Source organism: Notamacropus eugenii, chromosome 1 (assembly GCF_028372415.1).
Source record: "Notamacropus eugenii isolate mMacEug1 chromosome 1, mMacEug1.pri_v2, whole genome shotgun sequence".
Lineage (NCBI taxonomy): Eukaryota > Metazoa > Chordata > Mammalia > Diprotodontia > Macropodidae > Notamacropus > Notamacropus eugenii.
This window is the reverse complement of record NC_092872.1, coordinates 665,845,731-665,871,202: the sequence shown is the minus strand read 5'-3', so window position 1 is coordinate 665,871,202 and position 25,472 is coordinate 665,845,731. Positions and strand designations below refer to the sequence as shown.

The 25,472-nt window shown below is 35.0% G+C and overlaps 1 protein-coding gene across 4 annotated transcripts in view; it reads right to left on the bottom strand.

Annotated features, from left to right (window-relative positions):
- Positions 1 to 25,472, bottom strand: part of LRPPRC (leucine rich pentatricopeptide repeat containing) — a 111,635-nt gene that overhangs the window by 67,567 nt on the left and 18,596 nt on the right. For 2 of the 4 annotated variants that reach the window (XM_072635739.1, XM_072635741.1), the window contains exons 3-15: positions 23,490 to 23,612; positions 19,200 to 19,321; positions 19,045 to 19,103; positions 17,696 to 17,782; positions 17,007 to 17,133; positions 16,512 to 16,656; positions 15,915 to 16,081; positions 15,591 to 15,696; positions 15,404 to 15,511; positions 9,598 to 9,716; positions 6,897 to 6,992; positions 3,966 to 4,059; positions 463 to 529 (exon numbers count right to left, since the gene is read on the bottom strand). In XM_072635739.1, the coding sequence (XP_072491840.1) occupies positions 463 to 529; positions 3,966 to 4,059; positions 6,897 to 6,992; positions 9,598 to 9,716; positions 15,404 to 15,511; positions 15,591 to 15,696; positions 15,915 to 16,081; positions 16,512 to 16,656; positions 17,007 to 17,133; positions 17,696 to 17,782; positions 19,045 to 19,103; positions 19,200 to 19,321; positions 23,490 to 23,612 (1,420 nt within the window). The remainder of the gene's footprint in view (positions 1 to 462; positions 530 to 3,965; positions 4,060 to 6,896; positions 6,993 to 9,597; positions 9,717 to 15,403; positions 15,512 to 15,590; positions 15,697 to 15,914; positions 16,082 to 16,511; positions 16,657 to 17,006; positions 17,134 to 17,695; positions 17,783 to 19,044; positions 19,104 to 19,199; positions 19,322 to 23,489; positions 23,613 to 25,472) is intronic. The other 2 variants (XM_072635740.1, XM_072635738.1) reach the window with 1 other exon arrangement.

The following is a 25,472-nucleotide window of genomic DNA, read 5'->3' as shown; positions in this document are numbered from 1 at the left end:
TGGGTCACACTGTTCAAAAACTGCATTCTCTCAACCGTCAGTCCTGGAAGGCACCCACAATTCTTCAAGTGGTCAGATGGCTAAGGAAAGATGTATCGATGCAGAAATAGTCTTTGGAAAGTCACAAGCACAATCATGAAAGCAACACATGGAAGCTCTTGCTCACACAAGCAATCTTCCAACCTATGTCTGGCTCAGGATGAGGGAGAGGACAGTAGCATGAGAAAGAATGTTTCATAGGGGGAATGGCAACATAAGCACAAAACACTACAGATTAGATAATCCACAATTAAAAGTCGCTTAAGCTCTTGAGCTGACAATATTATTAATATGACTTAAAGGGAAATAGTGCACATTGTTTTCTTTATAGCAGATTTGTGTCAAAGACATGCTATTAAGCTGCAAAAATAAGAGTTATAAAGAGAGACAGGATTCACAATGACTGGTAAGTGCCCAACTTACCTCCTAAAGCCTAAAACCAGGCTGCCTCTAAAAGAACTCAAATCTATAGATGATGTAGATGATACTACTGAAAAAGAAAATAGTTTCATTATATTCTAGGGGAAAAAATATAGCACATTATTCTAAACTAATTCTAAATAATTCCAAATATGTTTATACTTGATTATCAATGTTTACTTTTAAAGTTTAGCTTCATTATAGAGATTAAAAAGGCATTCGTGTAAAATAAGTAGCAATGATGATGCCCACCTTCGACTTGCATAGTACGTTTAAATGTTCACATTATGCTCACATCTGTGTTATCTATTCATTTTACAATACAAATGGCAAATACCCACAGAAATAATAGTCACCAAGAATAGTCACTTAAAACATAATTTCCTGCTTATGTAGGAAATGCTAAATTGGACACTAGGGGAGCACTGAGCAGAGTTCCTGTCCTCATGGAGTCTACAACAGAAAATGGGAAGAAAGAAAACATAATGAAAAATTCAAAGGCAAAATTAAAATAAAAACAACTATCCCTTCTGTTTGAAAATGATTAAGTCAGTAACATCAGTAGAACATACATTCTGAATAGGTTTTCAATACAGTGGTGATGGTTTAGGTCATTTATTGAACCATCTATAAATAAAGACTTGCTCCAGTTCCCCTTTTGATCAATAGCATGCATTCATGGTCTGCAAATATAAAATAGATTTAGCTCTGTGCAAAATTAATTGGTCCAAACTGATCTCTCACTTCTCTGAAATCATACTGTATTTGTCATTTATTTTTGTACTTAAGTTATATATTGCTATGTAGTTGTTTTGAGTGCACACATCTTTTTTTCCAAATTGTTAAACTTCTATCCTCTCTTCTGTATTCCCTCCTTCTATTCACAAAGAGCACAGATTTGAGTTTTAAATTCAGTTACCTGCTACTTGCAAAAACTGTAGACATGAGTTTTAAATTAAATTATTCTCTGACTTTGCAACTTGACTTATCTTATATCCAAAATGATCTTGCCTGTCTTAACTGAAATGTGATTACTGAGTGACTAGAGAAGATGGGAGTACCTGGAGAAAGGTAGACTTCGTGAAGAAGGTTAATTTAGAAAATTAAGTGATAAAATATTGTGTATAGATATACTATTAGTTCTAATTCTACACCCATTGTTAAATACAGTTCTTAAAATTCTTAAGGAAACTCAGCCACTTTTTAAAAAATCAATAATAACAAAAGCAAAATAGGTAATATATCCAAAGGCTCAATACAAGCCAACAAGTACTTATTCTGTGCCTCCAATATACATGGCACATGCATGGGCTAAATACCAGACACACAAAGTCAAAAACAATGTATTCCCTACCCTCTTTCACTCCTCCCCTAAAATATTTCAATTACTGTTTGATTCCAATACTTTAAGTTTTTTTTGGAATGGTTCTTTTCAGTTCCAAAAACTGACACCTTCAGAACTAGACAGGCTCTTAACTATTTTAAGAACTGTATAAAGGGAATACAGATAAATCTACATACATTTCACCAATCTTTAATACAATTTGATTAAAAAATTCTGCATGTTCTATGGATTCCAAATATCAAAATAAAAGAATTAGTTTTTTTAAAGGGCTACATTCTGGTAAACCCTTAAATATAGTACGGTGTACTGTAACTTAAGAGATTCTGCTGTGGAGCGGGTACCCCAAGGAGGGTGTTGCTAAGCTTCAAATATACCAAAATATTTATAGGAGCATTTTTTTGTAGGAACAAAAAAGTAGAAGAAAAGTAGAGGACACTCAATTGAGGAATGGCAAAACAAATTACAGTAGATGAACGAAATGAAATATTATGATGTAAAAAATGAAGATTAATACCAAGAAATATGGAAAGGCCTACATGAACTGATGCACAGTAAAATAAGTAGACCAAGAAAACAATATAGATGATGATTACTACAATGTAAAGAATAGTCACAAAAAATTTTGAAAAAAATTTAATACTACAAAATTACAAAGAATATGTATGGTTCCAAAGAATAGGTAAGAGAAGATAACTCCCTTTATAGGGGATCGGTTGAGAGGAGAGTTTCCCTGCAAATGAACAACACTGCCAATATTGTCACATTTTTTTAAACATATTGGTCAGTTTTGCTGACTTCTCTCTTACTCTTTTTCTTCAAAAAAAATTTTTAAGGGATAGGTATCTAAGAGGGTGGAAAAGGAGGCACATGGGGGGAAGTCCCGGGGATGTAACATCAAACTATTTCAATAAATTTTATTTTTAAAAATAGTAAGGCATAGTGAAAAGACCACTGTACTTGCAATAAGGAGACCAGCATAAATCATAAATCTGTCAATAATTATAGCTATGTGACTCCCAGAAAAACCTTAAGGTCTCTGTGAGTTTCTTCTCTATAAAATGCTACCTGCTCCATGGAGTTGTTGTGAGGAAAAGAATTCTGCAAACTTTAAAAGAATAATAGAATTATTATACCTCTAATGCCTATTCACTAAGATGACAATAAATCTTTAAAATTAAGAATGTTTTTGAAAAAAACATGTTTTTGGTAGGTGTGATGCCAATGTAAGGGTCATGGTGGGTGAAGGGAAGAGTTAAAGTTCTTCCCAGCCCATTAACAGGCCTCAGACTGTTTGTTAATTTCTCATGAGGCACTGGGTCACAGTGGTCATGTCTTCCAGTTCTGAAAAGTATATATATATCCAGTTCTGAAAAGTGTATATATCCAGTTCTGAAAAGTGTATATAGGTTTTATTTTGGGACTTATCTTTTGGAAGAAGTTTCCTGTGTCAGATGAGACTCTGGGTAGCTGCTAAGGAGCCCCCGGCTTTGAAAATCTACATATCTATAATACAGGCTGAATTAAATTCGGAAATTCTTCTAGTACTTCCTATTAAAATGAACACATCAATGCATCTTTTTAAATGATAATACTAAAAATTTCTAAGGGAGACTACTTTAAAATGGTTATTAATTCTACTAGACAATACACAGGACACTGCTTTGTAATAAAAGCTAAATTTCATATATTGCACTGAAAGTAAAATCACTTCATAGTAGTCAAACTCATTATTATACTTCTCATTTTATAGATTAACATTTAGTTTTCTCCACAATGTCAGGTTTTTTTCAAGGAAAATATGGTAAATTTTTTGATTTTGAAGATTTGTCTGCTCTTGCTTAATGAAATCAGTATTTACTAATATAATAAATTACAGGATCTGACAGAATAGTTTATTCTTCTTTGCTTTTAAAGATGATAAAAATAACTTGGAAGGGGGCACATATATTTTTCTTAAATGAGGAAAATAGGGCTCAGAGATCTGCAGCAAACAGTTCAAGATAACTCACTGAGTAAGCAGAGAGCTCAGAGACTCACTCTTTTGCATTACTTAATACTGCATGCTATGGAGAAATGATGTACCTAGATTAACTTATGGAAACAACTGCCTTATACCAATTTAGAGGATGTTACATAAGATTGTGGAAAAATAGATACTTACATAATGATAAGACACGTTCAAGGTTTCCATTTATTGCTTCATTCCTCAATTCAGCTAAAAACAATATGTCGTCATTAACTGGACACCCATTTTCCTATGGACACGAGTATTTATGAACAAATTAGTTTTCTTAGTTAACAGCAAAGAACACTTTGATATAGAGGTGATCTCCATCTCCTCTTCACACTACTGTATTATTTATGCACCTCAATCCACAATATACAATTTCCTGAATAGAAGACAAATTTATTAGTTCGACTCTTTAACACGTAACTGAACAAGACATTTCACCAATGAATAAGAGTTCTCTTGATTCAGGATACTTATACATGGGAAGTTACTCACCACCTTCCTTAAAATTACATGGATAAATTAATCATTCATGATAGAGGTTTTCTCTTTACGATGGCTACTGAGGGGATTAGAATATATCTTATCAACAGTGAGGTAAAAATTCACTGCAATACATACTTCTGTAGACAATGGAGACTTCTACACACAATGGTAATAGCATATTATATCTCCCATTAGGGATCTCATAAAAACCTTGTGTAATGATGACATTCAACAAATCTTAATGAAATTCTATTGCTGAGGGAAAGGACAACGATAATATAATACCACAACATTGAATGATTTATTTATTTAACGATAGGTATTGCCCAATATTTCACTGAACTTTTAAATACAGGATTTGATTCTCCTAAGGCAAAGAAAAATAAATTGCAATAACCAAGTCCAACGTCATCTGCTCCATGAAGCCTAGTCCCTAAACTACCCTTGTACCCCATCCCATCAATACTTAACTCACCCCTCACATTTCATCAATTTTGTTTTGGATTTCTTTAATATAAATATTAGAGGTGTGTTTAAAAAAAATTTTTTTTAATTATCCTCAACTATAATATAAACTGTGGCTTCACTAATCTTGGTACCTGCTTGGACTCTATATGACAACATACACTGGTCAATGTACAGCACTCAGATGCTTCCTAACATCTTTCCCATGTGTACTTTATTCCTGCTTTCAGCCCATTAATTCCCTATCTAGTCTTTGCTCCCCATTGCTACTACTATGTTCTAGGTTCTCTCAGCAACCTCTCTTCCTTTGAGGTCGTGCTATTCTTTTCTATGGCCTAATCAAAATCCTGGCAGCTGTTAACTACAGACCTCCGGGTAACTCTCCTTTCCTCAATGAGTTCAGTATATGGTTCACAATTTCTGTCTTCTCCAAAACTACTGTCCTCATACTAGAGGATTTCAAAGTACATAATGACTCTGCCTCAAATATCTTAAACTACTCAGTTCCTCAGTTTACTCACTTCTCATGAGCTACTCTCATATCTCGCCTTCCTCCCACATACAAAGATGGTTTTAACTCCTGATCTTCCCATCATCCACAAATGTACTACCTCCATGTTCAAGAATTCAGAAATCTTAACTTACCATAATCTATTGACTTCTAACCTCTCCCTCTGCCTTCCCTTACTAAACCCTATTCTTCATCCACACTGTGACCTCCAACTCCTTGATCCCTCAATTCCCTGCCTGGTCATCTCCCTTGCATTAGTCACTGTCTCCTCTTTCCCCATCTTGACACCTTGGTAAACCAACTCAACTCTATACTGTCCTCTTCTTTAGTCTGTAGCGCCCTTACCATTAGTTGATTGTGCACTGCCAGTACTCAGCCTTGGATCACTCCCACTATCCACTAAAACAACGGTAGAATAAATCGCACAAATTCTGACTCAATCCACCACAAATTTATGTTACACAGCCTCAACAGGGCCCTCACTGCTAGTAGGCATTCCTACCATACTCCCTTATCAACACTCTCTCCCAGAGGTAGGGAACCTGGGACTCAAGGCCCTTTGAATGAATCCAAATTCACAGAACAAATCCCTTTAAAAAAATGTCTTCTGTAAAACTTGAACTCAGTCACAAGGACTCACCCAAGGTCTCCTTGAAGCTGCAGGTTGCCCTCCTTGCTCCTATTCTCCACAATAGCTCTAAAAATCTTCTGCAGACCCACCTCTTCCCACTCTACAGGCTAAGTTGCCTCCTCTCCACTTCATTTCAAATCACTCACATGCCTTCTGCCACTGACCCTTTAACCCCTCCCTGTCTTAAATGATCTCTCTGCTACAACAATCCTATTTTTCTGACTCTTGCAGACTGCCCCGTTCCGTCATCTCCACTCTATCACTTATTTTCAATCTTTCCTTATCTAATGGCTTCTTCTTTGCTGCCTATAAACATGCCCTTGTCTCCTTCATTCTCAAAAAACTCTCATTTCATCCCTGCTAACAACGTCTTCTATCCCTGCTACCTATCATCCTATAGTTCTTCTATCCTTTATAGCTAAATTCCTTGAAAAGGACATCTACAACAGGTACCTATCCTTTCTCTTCTTTCACTTTCAACCTTTGACAATACGGCTTCTGACCTCATCATTCCAGGAAAACAGCTCTCTCCAAAGTCATCAATGATCTCTTAACTGTCAAACTCAATGGTCTTTCTAAATCCTTATTTTCCTTTATCTCTCTTAAAGCCTCACACTGCTGATCACCCTTTCCTCCTAACACTCCTCTCTTTAGATTCTGGGGACAACACTCCCTCCTAGCTCTCCTCCTACTTACCTGAGCTCTCCTCAAATCTACTTTGCTGGATCCTCATCAAAAACCATGCCCTCTGACAGTAGGTATCTTTTAGAGTTCTGTCCTAGGCCCTTCTCTGGTCTCCTGCTATACTACTTCACTTGGTGATCTCAACAACTTCCATGGGCTGAATTACCATCTCTCCACTGATGAGGTATAGGAGGCATAGGGGGTATATTAAGGGAGGACTAGCACCTCTGGTATGAAGGCTGGCTGAGCCCTTTTCAGGAATGTTCCTCCACCTTAAAAGTCCAACTGGTCACCCAACTCTCACCAGTGGTTCCAAGAAGCTGTAGCATGTGCAGGAGTCATATCCTGGTAAACTGTCTTGACAAACAGGTTGAGGATAATTTACAGGCTTCACATGGACCTATTAATGAATGGGAAAGATATTCCCATTTACATGACCATTACAAGTGCTTAGCACATTGCCTGGTAGGAGGTGCTTAATAAATATTTGGTTGGCTGACAAAAAAATGGTTGGCTGACAGTTTGACCAGGTTAATATTTCTTATGAATAGACCTAACAGTCCCTCCACTGCTCAAAAGTTTTGGTGGTTCCCTATTACCTATTCAATCAAGTTCAAATCCAAGGTCCACCACAATCTGGATATCCTTTGCAGTCTGCTTTTATACTATTTACTTCTACATATGCCAAGCTTCTATCCAACTGTCTGACTCACCATTTCCTGAACATTTGCGGCACTTTCTCTATTTTCTGGTTTACGCTATTCATGTACTTGTATCACTCCATATTCTAGTCATCTGTATTACATGTACTTCATTTCATGTCTCTCCTAGTAAAGTCCAGAGGCAGAGACAGTACGCTCTTCATTATATCCAATATTTATAGCAGTGCTTCATACCCACTGGGCAATAAATACTAATTTGCTGACTTACTAAAGAAACCAAGAACTTATGGGGGACACTTACGATATTACATGCAAAGGGTATTGTACTCTTGACACTATATGAATAAATACAAGCTATACAAGTTCTTGATTTCACAGTGGTTATGAATGTGCTTTAGATAACATGATTTTAAAATTTCAGTAAAACAGTAGGTGAAAAGTAATAAGCAAATAACTGGTTCACTGATAGCAGCTCAAATGAAATTTATGGTAGAGACAAATGTCACATTCCTTGATACAGAATCCAGAAGAATCAGCTCTGCTCTATCAAATTGTTGGCCATAAGATTTACTGTATTATCACAAGATGAGGAATTTTCTAAGAAAAAAGTAGATTTCACCTGGTACATGAGAGGGGCTCAACCAATGTTTATTTCACCAACTGTCAACTGATCACTGATTGATAAGTGAATCTGACTTCAACTTCAACTAAGCACCTCATCTATGCAAAGCCCTCCAAGAAAGACAAAGTTTAGATGAGGCACTGCCCATCCCTTCTGCATTAACACAATTTTCAGAGCAGAAAAAGAATATGACAAATGCACAAATAAAAAGAACACAACATAAGACAAAAATACAGAAGTATAAAACCAGGTACAAGGCTGTTTATGCCATGGAGGAGATAGTATATAAGCTGAGATTTAAAGAATGAAAGGGTACAAATTCAGCTAGTATAAGGGGAACCATGATGTGGAGAAGACAGTCAGGGAACAAGACACAACATGAGCAAAAGCACAGCAATAGCAAAGCATGTATTTATAGGAAACAGTAAGTAAGAGACACTGGTTGAAGTATGTGGAATGAAGTATTATGAAATATAGCTAGTAAGTTAATATCAAGAACAAATTAGAGGAGCAAGGAAAAAATTTCCTTTTAGAGTGATGGATAGGGGAAGAGATCAGGATCAAATAAAGGAGAAATAAGATAAAATAAACAATTTTCATTACACAAAATCCAATTTTTATCCAAACAAAACCAATGCTCTACAGTTAGAAACAAAACAGTGAACTGGTGAAATATCTTAATTGCAAGGTTCTCCGATAAAGTTCTGATTTCTAAACCATACAAGGAACTGGTTCAAAATTCCAAGAAAAGAGTTATTCCCCAAAAGATAAATTGTCAAAATATATGAACAAATAGTTTCAATGGAAAAAATCAAGTTATCAACAATCACATGAACTGATGCACAGTAAAGTAAGTAGAACCAACAGAACAATTTATTACATAACAATAACATTGTTAAAGACAAACAACTTGGAAAGACTTATGATTTCTGATCAATGTGATGACTACATGACTCCAAGAGACCTATGATGAAGTATGCTACTTGGAGAATTACTTAATTCTGCTACTTAAGCAGAATAAGAATACATGCATTTTTGCTAAGGCAAATTAGGCATTTGCTTTGCTTAACCATGGTCATTTGTTTTTTTCTTTTCTTTTTCCCCCCCAAAAGGTTTGGTGGGGGTTGGGGGGAGGGGGGAAAGGTGAGGGCAGGTGATAAAGGTCAGGGAACTAGCAAGTTGGGAGGGGAGGGGAAAAAGAATAGAAGGTAATACCTGAAGGAAAAATGCTCATCACATAAATCTTGCCTTTATCATAAATTTCAAGTTAATATTTATAATTAAGTGAAAAATTTTAAAAGCTTTTCAGACCTTATAAACGTCTAGAAGCACAACTGTGAAGTCAGAAAGTCGTCGCTCGAATGCTGCCTGACCCTGTCTATGCCGCCTTGGCCAAGTCACTCCAAATGTGAGAAAAGAGGCCTGACTGGGTGGGCTCAGGTGCTCCCTGTGTTCATGCAAGCGTAGCATTTGCCCCTCCACCACTCTAAATAGAACCAACATGTCAGCAACTGGTTCCTAGACCTTCTCGAGACTATTTTTTTTCCTAGAGGAACACAGGATGGACTGGGACAATGATCCTCTACATTTTTCCCAGGTTGTCCAAAATTCTTTGGTGTGCCAGGCTGCTTACAGCCCGCAGGTTGTACGGGACTGATCCACTGCCTTAAGCTCAAGTATCTGGATCAATATATCAAAATTAAAAATCATATTTGACTCACCTGTAGTACAGTACGTGCTGACTTTATATTATCAAAGGCAGGAAAGACATAATTCCCGTAAGTTTCGGCATCAGGGTTTACTCCCAACTCATGCATTCTTTTGACAATTTCAATTATGCCTAAAAAGAAAAAATACAGAAGCAAAGAACAGGGATAAAGTAGAATAAAACAGAAAAGGCTCAGTTCAACTTTCCTTTTAAATAAATACTGAAGTTTAAATCTCCACAATGTAATTTTTTAAAAGACAATTAAATATTGGCAACATCTTGATAAAGACAAAAGGACAGGAAAAAAAGAAAATGGGACTGCTAGGTAGAATAATAAAACTTTCCTTAAATTCTCATTATGAACTTAGCACTGGGTACTCTTGAACTAGAGGAAGCAGGGAGTTGGACAAATCCCAAGCATCCCATCACCTTTTCAATTACAAAACACATTTATGATTCAGATACAATAGTATAAAAGTACCGCTTGAAAGAAAACTTAGGAATTTTCATGTACTGCTAGATATAGGACACATATGTCCTTCATTTTCAAGTAAATAAAATTCTGATAATAGTAATGCTAGGTTTAGCCAAGTCCTTGGGACAGGGGTTGGATTATAGACTCAACAAGATTGTGGGGGGAAATCTACTTGCTTCTAACTTTTCATTTTTTCATAGTTTTGAAACACCAGAAGTGAAAAATAAAGGCATTTTGCATTTTAATCCAAAGACACTATAGTTTCATTGCATTTAAACCTGATGCAATTTATCTTAGTTTTTAAACAATTTCTTGACGTTTCTCTTTTTTCTTGATCAAGTATGTTTGTCTTCTAAAAAGTGGAGTATATACACACACACACACTTAGAGAATTTCAATTTTTCTGAACAATGTTTATCTTCTAATTGCAAAAGTCTTCCACCTCCTTTTACCAGAACTATTTAGTCATTCTTATACACTGTCTAAAGCTGGTCAGGTATAAGAATGAAATAAAAAAAATAAAAATGGTCTGGTCAATATAACTAATACCAAGATTATTTTTGCTTTAGCAAAGTGAGAGGAAACAATTTCTCAAGTAATAATGAAAAGAAAACCTTATTTTTATTTATCAAACATGAATTCCTCCCTTAAAAATCTATGCCTTTTTTCCAAGATGTCACCTACAGAAAAGTGACATCAAGATAAGTACTTGATATCATGCACTATGTTGTGCCTTTCCTCTAAAGACCTTAATGATATATGAAGGATTAAATTCTGCACCTCTGCACAAGAATGCTTTGAACAAGATTCTATTTTGGGTTCAAAATATCAAAAAATATAAAAGAATTATTTTTTTCTACCAATTTTAAAATCTAATCACCAAAATGTTTGCAAGAAATAAAATTACTTTGAAAATTTGGCAAATGTGTATGCGTAGAAACTATAAGATTGCACACCAACTCAAGGAGGGAGGGGGAAGGAAGGGGGAAAAAAATCTAAGATATATGGAAGTGATTATAAAACACTGAAAACAAATAAAATAATTTTTTAAAAAAAGAAAATTTGGCAAATGTAAAAAAACCAGCAAGGTTTTCTCATTAGGAAATAACTGAGGTTAACAGAACCACTCTACTTCTCAACACAAGCATAAGCACAAAAGTCCATATAACTCTGTGGCTAAAAAACACAAGAGAAAACTGTCTTAACTTTAGGATACTGGTATTTATTCTGACAACGATAACTCATGAATACAAACAAACAACACAATTGAGATCTATTACAAATTATGACTTTATTTGCAGTTTCCTTAAGATCTTAAAAAAAAAAATCCAGAAACTATCAGTGATTCTTGTGTACACTGTAAGTAGTAATTTAATTTGTAAATAATAAAATTTATGTTCCTAGATACTCCTGAATATGTACAAGTTCAAATCATCATAGAGGAATTAATTAATTCTTGAAAATCACAAGGAGTTAACCATCAGAAACATTTAAGAAGAGGAAACAAAAATTAAAAAGAATCTGGATACACAAAAACAAAAAATTACAATCTCAACAGAAAGTCGCTACTCCAAGGAGCTCATATTTCTATCACCTACATCTGATTTAAGTCTTTTGTAGTCAGTCGTTTTTGTTTCTAAGATAAATGTGATCAAGGGACATAGTATGGCTAATGGATCAGCATAACCATAAACTATCAACAACAAAAACCAATTGAAAGCATTTAAGTTTTATTATACTCATAGCTTAAAGCATACTCTCAATAAATTCTGCAATAAAGTGTAACTCCTGCTATTTCTGGAATGACAAGAAACTGGCCTTTAGTAAATTTAAAAAATAAGTCTACTTTTATATTAGACATGTGATTTCAACTTCTTCATTTTCATCTCACAGGTGCTTTTCCACCTATATAACATTTCATCCCTTTAGCAATTTGGGGAAAACCTCTTTTTTAGAATCAAAAACGTATCTCCTTAAAAGGGTCATTGAAAGTGATTCAAAGCAGACGCAGAAAATATAATTAATGAGTTTTCAATGCCTACCAAAATACTTTTAAAGCAAATTTGAAAAAAGGGTGTGATTTGTACAACTAAGATTTCGCATGTAAGAAATTTGCAAACTATGAACTCTCAGATGAACTGGATGCTGCCGGTTTGGTCTCATTCTCACTTTTCTTGATGAGATTAAGATAGAAATGGTGCTGGGACAAGTAACTGTCCTATTGTGCCTGCATATTTCATGTCTGACAGACTACTGCAAGGGTAGATGAAATAATTATTTTTTGTATTCACAAGTATGTTGAGTTCATTCACACAATTCCAGGAGCAGAAATTGATACAAGTCCATATCAGCAGGATAACTGATAATGTGCTCATCTTATTTATATAGGACTCTCTGCTCTCCTCTGCTGTATATAGCAATGAATGTGAGTAATATTTAAAGTGATGTTCTTAAGACTTGTGACTCAATATAATATTCAGGTAATCACTGGCAATAATGTGGTTAGATACTGCTATAATTCCAAAACAGCTACTAATTGAGCTTTCCAAAATACTTTTAGGTCTGCATTTTTAGTATGGAGATTTGTAAGTTTGTGAAAGACAATGAACTTATGGTGTACAGTTCTAGCTATCAGGTCATTTATTGGTAGGTGCTCAATTTTTACAGCTTGTGGTGCAAAGTTTCTAACCATTTCCTTGCATTCATTTACACTGATTGTTCAGTTTGAACTCCTTAAGGATAACCCTTTTGTAATTTATGGCAGTAACAACCTGGTCCTAAAATTGCAATCATCATCATCAAGCACTGTTCTTCACTTTCTGTAAAGGTCAATTCCCGAGCTTCAAAGAAATTTCTATCTTCAAGTATGTAATAATAATTCTCTATGTCATTAAGTTCTCACCTTTGATATTCATTTATGCATTCATAATGCATCCCAATCCTAAATTAGTTTGGTTGTTTTTAGTTTTTATCCATTCTCAAAAACTTGATGGATATTTAGAGTTCTGAACAGTGAAATAAGGTAGGCTTATGGGGATTTTTGCATTTGTGCTACAGAGGACAAAACTACTAAGAAAAATCACTATGACCTGTCTGAAGCTGGAGGTGAAAAAAACAGTTCTTTGAAATTTGCTTAGGCTTCAGTTGGATATGTGTAATCAGTTTCTTGGCAACCTTGACATTTTATCTGGAAATTCAAAGCTACTTTTCCACAGTATTTTTTTTTTTAGTTTTCTACTCAGATGTATACCCTTACCTCAACCAAAGTTGCATCACATTTCATTATTTCTGTCGATTTCCATGTATGTGTATGCACACGTGCACATTTGGTTTCAGGAAGTTTAACAGAGCAAAGAACAACACTTATCGCCAAGAAAAATCTCTTTACTATGTTACTTAAAATGAATTTTCTCTAATATTAAGGAAAAGTGTAGTTACAGATCCTGTCACTGGTAAAAATAAAGGAAAAAAAAAGCACACATGCACACATACGCACACACAGAGGAACCTCTCAAAAGAGAAATCTACAGTTCTAAAGACGACATCACTGAGAACCATAGGAATTATCGGCAGGGGAGTAAAGGGTGGTGCGTGTGGAAAGAGGAAAGGATCAAACTTTTCTCATCTATGAAACAAAGCACTTGAATTAGATGACAGCTAGAGTCCCTTCCAATTATATGATTCTACGATTTTATAACCTAGTCTAGAGAGCCAGGGACACGTGTGTTCATATTTTGCTTTTGACGTTTATAGCTGTGGGATCACAGGAAAGCCACTTAATCTCACTAAACCTCAACGAAGTCCTTAAAAATTTAGTTCTCCACTGAGTAATTACTGAGAGCTCTCCACTAAGCAATAAGTGGGTTCATTGCCAGTAAGGTCAGACCTTTGATTTCAGATTTAATTGGGCCTGGATACAAGAAAACCTCTTTTAGGGGATACTAGCATAAACTACAAATGAAGAAAAGTGATCTCTGACAAAAAAATTAGGTCCCTGATAGTATTTATCCACTCACCTACCAGAGGTGAATTTAGTAACATATCTAAGGAATTTAGGTTTTGTTCAGAAAAGCAAAGACTTCACTGCCTAACCACCTAAACATTTCAACGACAGTTATCAAATATATTTTAGGATTTGACAATCATAAAAGCAAAAACATTTAAAAGTTGTTTTTAAAAAGTGGTTGTTTTAGAGAGTAATATATGAACCAAAGTTTTTACAGAATGATACTAACTTTCTATTTCAGAAACATGAGATTATAGCTGACCTTGGAGTTTCAGAACTAGAAGATAAGCAAAGAGTTAATAAAACTGCATAATGTTTTCACAAAGATCTTTCTAAAAAGGATTTAGAGACTTTTACAGTCAGAAACAATTAGGGAATACTTGTTTCAGCATTTCTTCTAAACCTGAATACAACTGTATATTTAAGATAAAATTGCAATACGAACAGTCTGCTAAAAGCACTTTTTTTGTGTTTGTGCGTTTTGTTTGTCACCCAATGTCATACTAACAACTCTGCATCTCATTCTAGAGTACATTATACTGTGAGATAAGAGGGAAAAGACCATTTTTTGTTTCCCCAAGGGGAAAGTACTTCTGTTAAAAGCATCTTTTTATGAGACTACTCTTTCTGAATTACCAATAACGCAAACCAAAGAATTAGACACTGTACTCTAAAATTTAATATTTGTTCCATTCTTATTCATGGCCCACAGACATCCCATGTGTAAGAGGGAAAGTGTGCTAAATGCTCAGACGCACTTAAGGGCCCGAAAGACTCCATTTCTGCCCTTCAATCAGCGCGCTGTCAGGTCACGATCACTCAATCTGGCAATAGGAGTTTCCCTGCCTTTTCTATTACTGTAACGAAGCTCAAATTTAGCTCATCAGTTAAAAGGAAAAAAAGATGTTTCACAAAGAAAACTATTAAGCTTCTCAGTTGTTTTAGTGAAACCTAAACTTGGGATGTGGCTTTACTTTGAAAGCATCTATTAATATTTAATTTTATAGACTCTATAATAGCAAGAACGGAAAGACCTCATTTTAAAAGTTAATGATTCATAGTATTTTGTCATTATGTTTTCATTATGCATCTGGATTCAAAAATTAAAGACTAGTAAGTAAAATATATGAAATTTAAAACCATACAACATTCTATTCTTAAAAATATTTATCACAGTAAACATTCCCCACACATCCAAAAGAAATTCTTCTACTCTGCACAGTTATCACCAAAGAATTTAATTAGGCTTGCACAGATGCTCCAAGCAGTGATAACCTTTTCAAAGTGAGTTCCTACATTATTATGCCTTTTAGCAAATAAGGAAATAAAATAGCTAACCTTGAATATTTTTGTCCTTCTGATGTCCAGTTAGCAATGGCCAAAAATAGTGTGGTCTGATAGGAGTTTTCTGTTCTTTCATTGCCTTCATGAGGTCAGTTGCCAAAGCTGGAAAAAGAGAGGGAATATTATAGACTATTCCAGGATAAAATCTATTACACTTGTTTTCAATTTAAGAATGGAATACCAGTTTTCTTGGCTTTCAGGGCGCAGTACAATGTGAACTGTAAAGGGGCAACATGCAGCTTCTCTTCTTTTAACTTCTCACAAAATTCTTCCAACTTGTTGAAGGGCTAGAAGAAAATAATGAATACATTTTGTCAGCCTTCTGTCACCTTCTGCAAATATCCCAATATTTTTTCAAAAACAGTGTGAAGGAAAGTCTCTATCTGTAATGTCACAGTCTCATCACAAAGTCCTCAGAGCTTCAAAATTTTCTTAAAGTCAATATTTTTCTCTGTAATTCTGTTCTAAATAGCAAGTTTCAGGAAGTAAAGAATGAACTGAGTACCGTATTCATGGTGACACAATGTTGTAAAAAGAAATTGCCAAAGTTGTTTAAATTAGAAGCATTTTCCTGTGTGTTCTCCAGGAGTGATTTTGGACATGACACTAAAATTTGCATTGCTACGTCTTCCAATCTTTCCGTCACTAAACTCAGACAGAGGTTCATCACATCTAGAAAATAAACATAGATAATGACTTGCTATAAATTAAATAACATTATACACTTCAGCTACTACTCAAGTTATCTCTTACTTTGAGCTATATTCTTGCATTCAATAGCAATTTACACTATTGAAAAACTCATTATCACCCAAAAAACATAACAATTCAAAGATATGGATCATACACACTACCTTTTTTAAAAAACTACTTTTAGAAGTCAAAGAAAACGTTTCTAAAACATCCACACAAAAATGTATCTGAATGTAAGTTCATTTAAAATTGAAGCTACTTTTATATGTTGGCTTCAAAGGACTTCTAGATTCCTATGCCATTAACTATAGTTTAGATTCAGATATTTTTAAGAAAATGTTTCTTCCCATAACCTTAAAAGATATGACTCCTATTTTTATCAACTATAATATATCTTTTAAAAATCAACCTGGAATATATCTTCTTTCAAATTTCATACGTTCCAAAATTTCGGAGACATACTGAGGATATCCAGCCTTGCTGAAGCTAAAGACAATTTGCATTAAATCTCTGTCCATAAGGTAGTTATCAGTCTTCTCCATCATTTCCAAAGTCTGTAGACAATTCCAAGATGATAAATGTTAAGGCATCGTTCATACTTTAAATGAAAAGGTTTTCTTTTCCAAAACTAAAACAATCACCATTTCTAAAGATAAAAATGTAGCTATTGCATTAAAAAGAACATATTTAATTTCAGGTATACATCCATTAGCTATTAAAATAACATTAAGTTGCTAAATAATACGCAATACTCCCTAAATAATTCTGACCACTAGAGAAAGTTTCAGAAGGCAAAAGAGGATTAAATTCCTCTTTTACTTTCAAGCCTTGTTGAAGTATTAGCAATTTAATGTTAGATGTTTTCAAAAAACCTCTTCAATGCATAATACCACATAAATCATACCTGTTTAACATGATCAATGTCGCCTTTCTCAGCATATGCATTCAATAATGCTAAATAAGTATCTGGACCAGGCTCAATTCCTGCTTCTCTCATCACTGAAAGAATATTTTCTGCATTCTGCATATCCCTGTAAATTATTTGAAAGGTTTTTAAAAGACATCCCTATTTAAACAAGTCTGCTTTATGTTGATCTAAAATTGTTTTATTATCTAAGGTGGTAACATATGAGATTTAAAATAACCTGTATGTATCAATACAAAGTTCTAAAGTTTAAATGTATATAATCACAGTCCTAGGTTTCTGAAATATAAAAATCTCATTATTTTAATGAACTTTCACAAATGATCAAATGATTAAGGGGATATTCAAATAGGATTGATTAACTTGATAAATTACTCTTGGCACCAAATTAACCTTTTCTGAGAATAATATCACCACTTAAGCTCCTTTTTTAACATTTTCAGGAACAAACTAATTAATTATCTCATATGGATAAATTGGGCAAATCTTAATATTTGAAAAAGAAATTAATTCTGTATTAAGATTAAGTCAAATTTAATGGAAGTAGGCCAAACGTAATAGAAATGATGTATGCATTCTCTCATATAATTCAGACTTTAGGAAGACGAAGAGTCAAGGTTTAGGATTTTTATGTCATTAAACAATTAAAACAAACTATTTTATATTACCCATTTCTTGCATGCCCTGTAACAAGGGTACTGAATACTATTTCTGTGACTGGAAGATCCTTTGTCTTCATAAATCCAAGAATCTTACTGAAAGTAAGAGAAATGATGTTAATCAGAAAAATTATAATACAATAATGGTGGCCTTTGCCACAGTTAGGATTAATCCTTTAAAAACTTCTTACATGATAATATAAAAATATTTCTAAAGCGATATGTTTTACTAGTCAAAACTACTAGTCAACAGTAGAGGACCAATTTAGTGAAAACTGAGGATGAGGAGAAGGGTTTTCTGTATTAGTAAACAAGCAGCTCATGAAAGGAATGCAAAGAGTCCCAACCCCCTCAACTCCACAGACGGCTTGGGAGGTGAAGTAACTATAACGAGCCTGTGGTCCAACAGGTAATCAGTGTCTGAGGTAGGACTCATATCCATGTCCTCAGACTCCAGAGCCACTTTTGTTTGAGAGATGAGCTACTGGTAACCAGACCTCTTTCATCTTGATGCCAAGTACAAGAGGCAAAACCAGGAAGCAACATAAACAATGACAACAACGAAAATAGAAAGAATAGCAAGTGAACAGTACAATCATCCTGAAAAATGGAAAAAGTTGAGAAAGTCAAAGTTGAGAGAGAGGTAAAGGCCTAGGATGGGAAATAACTATAGTTATCAGAAGGGGCAGTACGCTGGTAGATTTTTCACATTACTTTATTAGTTCACAAAGACAGGATCTCTGGGCACCAGTGAAAGAGGGATATGTTTGGAAAGAAGAGTATTAGCAAAGCAAGATATCAATAATTAAAAAAAAAAATACAAGTGGCTTGCATGGGATGGCATTTAAAATGTACAGTCCAGGGACAAATGCAATCTCCCAAGTAGCTAAGTTTTCTTCTTAAACAACAAATTACAATGAAATAGATGGAGAACCCTAAACCAGGAATGGGGAACCTGAAGCCTCAAGGCCACATGGGGCCTTCTAAGTCCTCAAGTTTTACAGAACAAATCCTGTTATTACAGGGATTTGTTCTATGAAGTTTGGATTCAGTCGAAGGGCCACACTTCAGGACCTAGAGGGCTACATGTGACTTCGAGTCTACAAGTTCCCCATCCTATAAAACACTAGCCTCAAAAATGAATATACAACTTCTGGCCAAAATGCTTATTAGAGACTAACATTTGATTTTCCTTAGGTATTAGACTGTCTGTCATATTACCAAAGATTTTTGAGTAAACTGTTCTTGGATTTGTTTTCCAATTCAAACTGCATAGTTTTAATAGTAATTTTATGTGATTTCTCTCCCCTCCCCCCAATTTAAACAAAGCTCTATCACACGAATATGTGAAGTCATACCTGGCACCTTCAATGTCTCCTTTATTACAATAAGCAGCAATCAGTCGCTGGTATGTAACCTGTCAAGAAAATGGAAAAATTGATTTTTTTTTTTAATTTGGGGGGAAAAGTGGGAAGGGGTTTTATTATGTACTTCCCTACAAGAGACTACTCACTCGATTGGGCTGAATATTTGCTCCCTCCATTTTCGCCAAAAAATCAGTTGGTGAGAATTGATGTTCATTCTGAAGATATACTTTAAGCAAAGCATTATAGTGGCTTATATCATACACCACACCTGAAAATGAAAAAAAAAAAAGGATAAATTATCTGAACTGTATCATTCTCACACAAACTGGAATAACATAAGAACCTCCCTCTCACAAAAATTACAAACACAGCATACATGGGCAACAATATCACTTGTGAATTTGAATGTAGAATTATCACCTCAGCATCTTAAGGAGAGCTGAGCCCGCCTATACGAAGTATCTGCTAGACCTACATGCTACCTAAGCCTTTTAGCAAGCAATTACTAAGAAGTAAATGGTATCTATTCTGTATGTCCTTAAGTATATCCTTGTTGTCTCCTCCATTAGAATGTAAACTCCCTATTAACAGGGATTGTTTCCCAGTACCTGACACAGTAGGTGCTTAACTGATGCTTATTAATAACTGATAAAGTGATTAGCCTTCTCATACTTAGGTATTCCAGCAGTAGACTTCTTACAGTCCATCCCATTAGAAAATGCTACTAACCATTATGAACACATTCAAGTATAACTTAGAGGGGTAAAAATTTGGTCCACAAAACATACACATGAAAATGCTCCTTAGTTCAGTCACAGCTGAAATTTGTAGGGCCTGTTTTGCATTTCTTCCCAGACTCACAGGGCCTCAGTCAAAAAAAAAAAGATCTGCTATCTGTCCTAAAACATATCCAATAAACAGTTTACTAGCACTCCCCTGAACACGGCCTTTGAAGGGAACTGACTACCTCCTAAAACAGATGGTTCTAGAAATGGCCTCAGGAGAACTTAAATTTGCCTCTGCAACTTTTACCCATTGCTACCAAACAGAAAAAGTAATCCTTCTTGTAAATATATAACAGAATACTACTGTGCTATAAGAAATTACAAAAATGTCAAATTCAGAGAAAACTTGGGATAACCTACATGAACTGATGCAGAATGAAGTGAGCACAACCAGGACAACACATATGGTGAGTATAATAATGTAAGAGAAAATCCTGAAAGACTTAAGAACTATGATCATGACAATACCCCATTTGTGACTTCAGAAGACTGAAAATTTGGGCAGAAGAGGTGACAAACTAGACTTCAGAATGAGGAATACTTTCTTGGACATGGGGACTTGTTGATTTTCATTATATTTCTTGGACATGGGGACTTGTTGATTTTCATTATACCAATTACAAGGGAGGGCATTTACTGATGAAGTTGGTAGAGACACTGATGCAAAAAAAAGCATCCATGAAATAGATATTTTTTAATAAACAGATAACTGAAAGCAGAAGAGAACAAAGACCACAGGTCAGTTTTGTTACTATTGTGTTAAACTTTAACACATACTTTTAAATATTATCTATGAACGGTCAATTTTTCCACATATAATCCTTTTTTCCTGCTCTTCCTATATTAAAATGTCTAAGTTCCCATCCCAGCTCACCTCCTCTAAACATAGGTATTCCACAGGGTCTTGAACCTTCTTCTCCCACTGTGCGGCTTCACTTAGTGATCTCCTTAGTTCCCATGGACTTCATTACCAACTGTATGCTGATGATCTCTCATCTCATTCCACCCCCCAGTTGACCTCCAGTCTCCCACCTCCAGTTGCCTTTCAGACACCTCGAAACAGGTGTCCCATACACATCTTAAATTCAACATGTTCAATATGAACCTTATCATCTTTCTCCCTAAACACCTCCTACCTTCCATATGATAGCCCTTAAAAGACTTAAAGAAAGTTTTCATGCTCCTTCCTGCTGAAATTCCTTCTTCCTCTTCTGACTACAAATATCCCTAGCTTCTCCAACTTCCTCTCACCATCCATGCTCCCTTCGAGCTTATAAATGTCCTGCAACGTTTAAGTTTTCTATAATGTAGTCCAGGAATGAACACAATATTCCAGATGCTATCTGGCCAAAGGAGTACACAACTGTTATCTCTCTAGTCCAGAAATTCTTTATGAAGTTGAAGATGCTATAAATTGGTTTGGCCACCATATCTTGTAGTTAGTTGTGTAACTGATTTTCCGAACCCAAGAGTAAGACTTTACACTTATCTTTATTACATTCCATCTTAGACCAATATTCCAGTATGTTGAGATATTTTCCGATTCTGTTATTTAATGTGTTAACTATCCCGATTTATCAACTCAGGGTTCTTAATCTGGGATGCACAGATACTTAAAATGAAGAGATCTGTGAAATGGATGCAAAAGAAAATTACATCTTTATTTTCACTAACTTTTTACTGAAATTTGGCATTTCCTTCGATTATGAATTTTTAAAAAATTATTCTTAAAAAGGATTCATTGGATTTATCAGTCTGCCAAAAGGTACCATTTATACAAAGAGTTAGGAACCCCTGCTCTCAATCCCTTGAAATCTACTGCTAAAAAATTTAGAGTATATGTCAGAGTTCTCTCTCTTTATTACAAATTCTAAGATTAAATGGGCACTTCTCCTCAACATTCACATTATTTCTACCCCAAAACCAGTTCTTCTGGTTGAGTTCTTATCAGTGATACTCAGAATGAGAATAGAGGTTCTTTTTGGTCACATCAAGTTTTGAAGTTTGCTTAATAATAACTAAAGAAAGTCCCTAGCCTCAGTAGAAAGGAGGGAATCCACAGTCAAAGGTCAAGGATGCTCTTGCCATATATATGCATAGCCTTACCTTTTCCCTCTTGTTTTTTTCCTTCTCTCTCTTCTCCCTCTCCTTTCCCTCATCCCTTTCACCTGAATCCTGTCAGGATCCTAAAATGTCAGAAGGCACTGGTGGTCACAAGTATATTAAAATGAAATTTTATAGAGATTAATTTAAATCAGATGTTAGGCTTCGATTAAAAAACCAACTTGGTAAGAATAACATGGAACCACTGTACTGATAAAGACCTAGGGTTCTAGTTGATCACAATCAAGATCAACTTGACTTAACAAGAGGACAAAGCAGTCAAAGAAGCTGATGTCCTCTGGAACTGTATTCAAAGAGGAAGGTACAGAGTTTGTGTTAAGAGAACTGATAATCCCTGTTACGCTCTGTCCTGGTCAGACTACATCTTGCATGTGTTTGGTTTCTAGAGAAAAACCAAAGCAAAGATACCTGGAAGGTAAAGAGACTCAAGATCATCCACGTGAGGACTGGTGGAAGGAAATGTGAAGACTTAGGAATGTTTCCTGTGCTCAAATATTTGAAGGGCTTTTATGTGGAAGAAGGTGAAAGATAAAACATGTCTAATCTAGACCTGATGAAGCCTTCCTAACAATTACAACATTCCAAGAGTGGAATGGGTCACCTTATGAGATAGTGGGTTCCCTCAACTGAGAAATATTCAAGCAAAGGCTGGCTTGACCATTTGTAGGTTACAACATAGAAAAGGTTTTTATTCAGAGATCAGAAGAGAAGATCTCTGAAGTCCCTTTCATATGAGAATTTGTGATTATACTATAAATGCCTAACACACATGTAGCTAGAACCATTTTTCAAATATTAGATGTTATCGTGAAAAATAAAACGCAAATTCATGTAAACATGTTGCTGAGTTCCTAGTAGTTTTTTATCACTGTGAATTTCCTCAATCAATGGATATTAATAGTACAACTACTGTCTTGTGGGAGGTCTGAAATTTCTTTGCAATTTAAAGAGTTCTTCTCATATTCAAAGATGGTTGAGACCCACTCCCCTAGAAACCTCAAAAGTCCCAAATATTTATCACTTTAGAATTATACAGAAGCTGAACAGGCCCCACTGAGTTAATTTTTCAACATGTCTGAAGGATAAAGTTCTCTTACTTACTTACTACAGTACTGTACAGTGCTAGTCCTAATTTCAGAAAATTATAATTCTCTGAAAATAATTTCTCCAAATTATAATACATTCATATTTGTCCAGGTTATTCCAAAACCTAATGTTTCCAGGAAGTAGTTTCACTCATCAAGTGAAAAAGTTTATTTCATATTCAGAAGTGATAGGCAATATGATGCAAAAGTGATTCAATATCTAATTTTCTTTCCATTTTACTATGAATGCCCCTAGATGTCACTATAACTCCCTAAATGAAAAGTAAGATTCAGATAACTGTGAACTGAACATCCTGTCATAAAATCTAAATAAGTATGTCACGTTTAATGAATCACCTTCTTTAAGCCAAAGAAAAGGAAAAAAATGCATTACAATACCTATAAGATTCCATGTGTGAATTATACAATAAAATAATCATACCCAACTGCTGTAGTTTGTCCCATATCCTGTGGACAAATTCTGTTCGTTCTGAAGGTTTTAGTTCAGGTAAGAGAGACCCACAGCTACGCAGCAAAAGCAAAGCCAGGTTACTACTTGGATTTCCTGTAATAAATGTTAAGTTTAACAAAATTAATAAAATAGTGATAGAAAAAAAATGTTCAATTACTATATCAATTCAAAAAAAAAAACAAAATTTTACCCATGAACTTGAAAATTCCCACAAATCTTCTGGTCCATGAAATTTTTCGTTAATGTTATGGTGATGTCAAAAAGCAAAAATATACCGCATAAAGTTCTTTGCTAAATGTCACAGATAGTTACTTTTAATTTTTTACTATTTCATTAAAAAAAAAAGATTCCCTATTTCCATTATAGTCTAGGACTTTGAAACTGTGCCTCCAATAAAAACATAGGAAATCCCATTTTCAGTGCTTCTGACTTTCCTTAAGAAAGAGCTATCACAATCAGCACAAGCAGAACTTAAATTAACCAAGCTACACAGCAATTTAGGATCTTCTAACATGTGTCATGTTCTGTAACCTTCCCTTTCATCCTGGTTCCCAGGCAGCTAGAGGAGGCACAGAATCCTGGGGCTGGAGTCAGGAAAGCTCACATCAATAAAATTATTAACCATCCTCAGCCTCTGTTTCTGTTGTGAGAATCAGCACTTTGTAAACCTGAAAGCACTATATTAACTCTAGCTATTTTACATCTCCATGACCTTCACTTAAAGTTTTACAGTGTGGCCAGTTTCCATATAGTCCAAATGGTTAGAAAATAGATTTTTTTATAGGTAAATAAAAGCCCAGTAAAGTCTGGAAGAAAAAAGGGAACTTTTTCTTCCAGAAGAACTTAAGTAAAAGCAAGTAACAAGGAGTACACAAATATGAGATTAAAAGTATATACTTGCAGATTTAAGGAACTGATTTCTCTTTAATCCCTAAATTACATACATAACTTTCTAATAAAGACAAAAGTCACCTTTAGGTAGATCTGTTTTAAAAAAATACGAAGAATTTTCTACGTAGAGCCCAATTATAGGATATCTACTATAGGTGCTTTCTCCTTTGGTATCCTTTGTAGAATAAATCCTACGATATGGATAAGTGTTCTTATCTTAGGAGATAATCTTGTTCTATAAATGCAAATTCTAAGCCACTAAGGTACTAGGGTTCATAGATGTCATTCTGTATAGCAATTTGTCATGCATCCTCTCTTCCTTGGCTCTCATGTAAATCTCTCATGTCATCCAGCATCTAACACACCTGCTCTAGAAGTAGAAGATATTCCATAAATGTCCTTACCCTCTTCTCCTGTCTTGGGCCATTATCCTTCTTGGTCTACTCTATAACACAAATCATTCATGACCTACTCTCCAACTTTAGGTGCCTCTTAGGAGATCTGAAGAGTTTCTCCTGGCTTCTCTTCTCTTCTATACCCTTCCTCAGTAAGTTCATCATCATCCAATGGTCCCATGGTACCTAGACGTATATATCTAATCTTGGTCTCTCTCCTGAGGTCCAATACACTTAACAAGCTGTTTGACAGGTATCTCCAATAACAGAGTAGGCATTTAATAATGATTGTTGTAAGTATCTTTCATAAAAAAGTCCTTTCACACAAAGAAATCAAAGCTATCTTACAGTCATAAGAAAAAAATGCTCTAAATCACTACTGATTAAAGAAATACAAATTAAAACAACTCTGAGGTACCACTTCACACTTATCAGATTGGCTAATACAACAAAAAAGGAAAATGACAAATGCTGAAGTAGATGTGGAAAATTGGGATGTCAACACACTGCTGAAGCTGTGAACTGATCCAATGATTCCAGAAAGCAATTTGGAACTATGCCCAAAGGGCTATAAAACTGTGCATGCTCTCTGATCTAGTAATAACACTGCTAGGTCTATATCTTAAAGACATCAAAAAAAGGGGGGGTAGGGGGAAGGACCTACTTG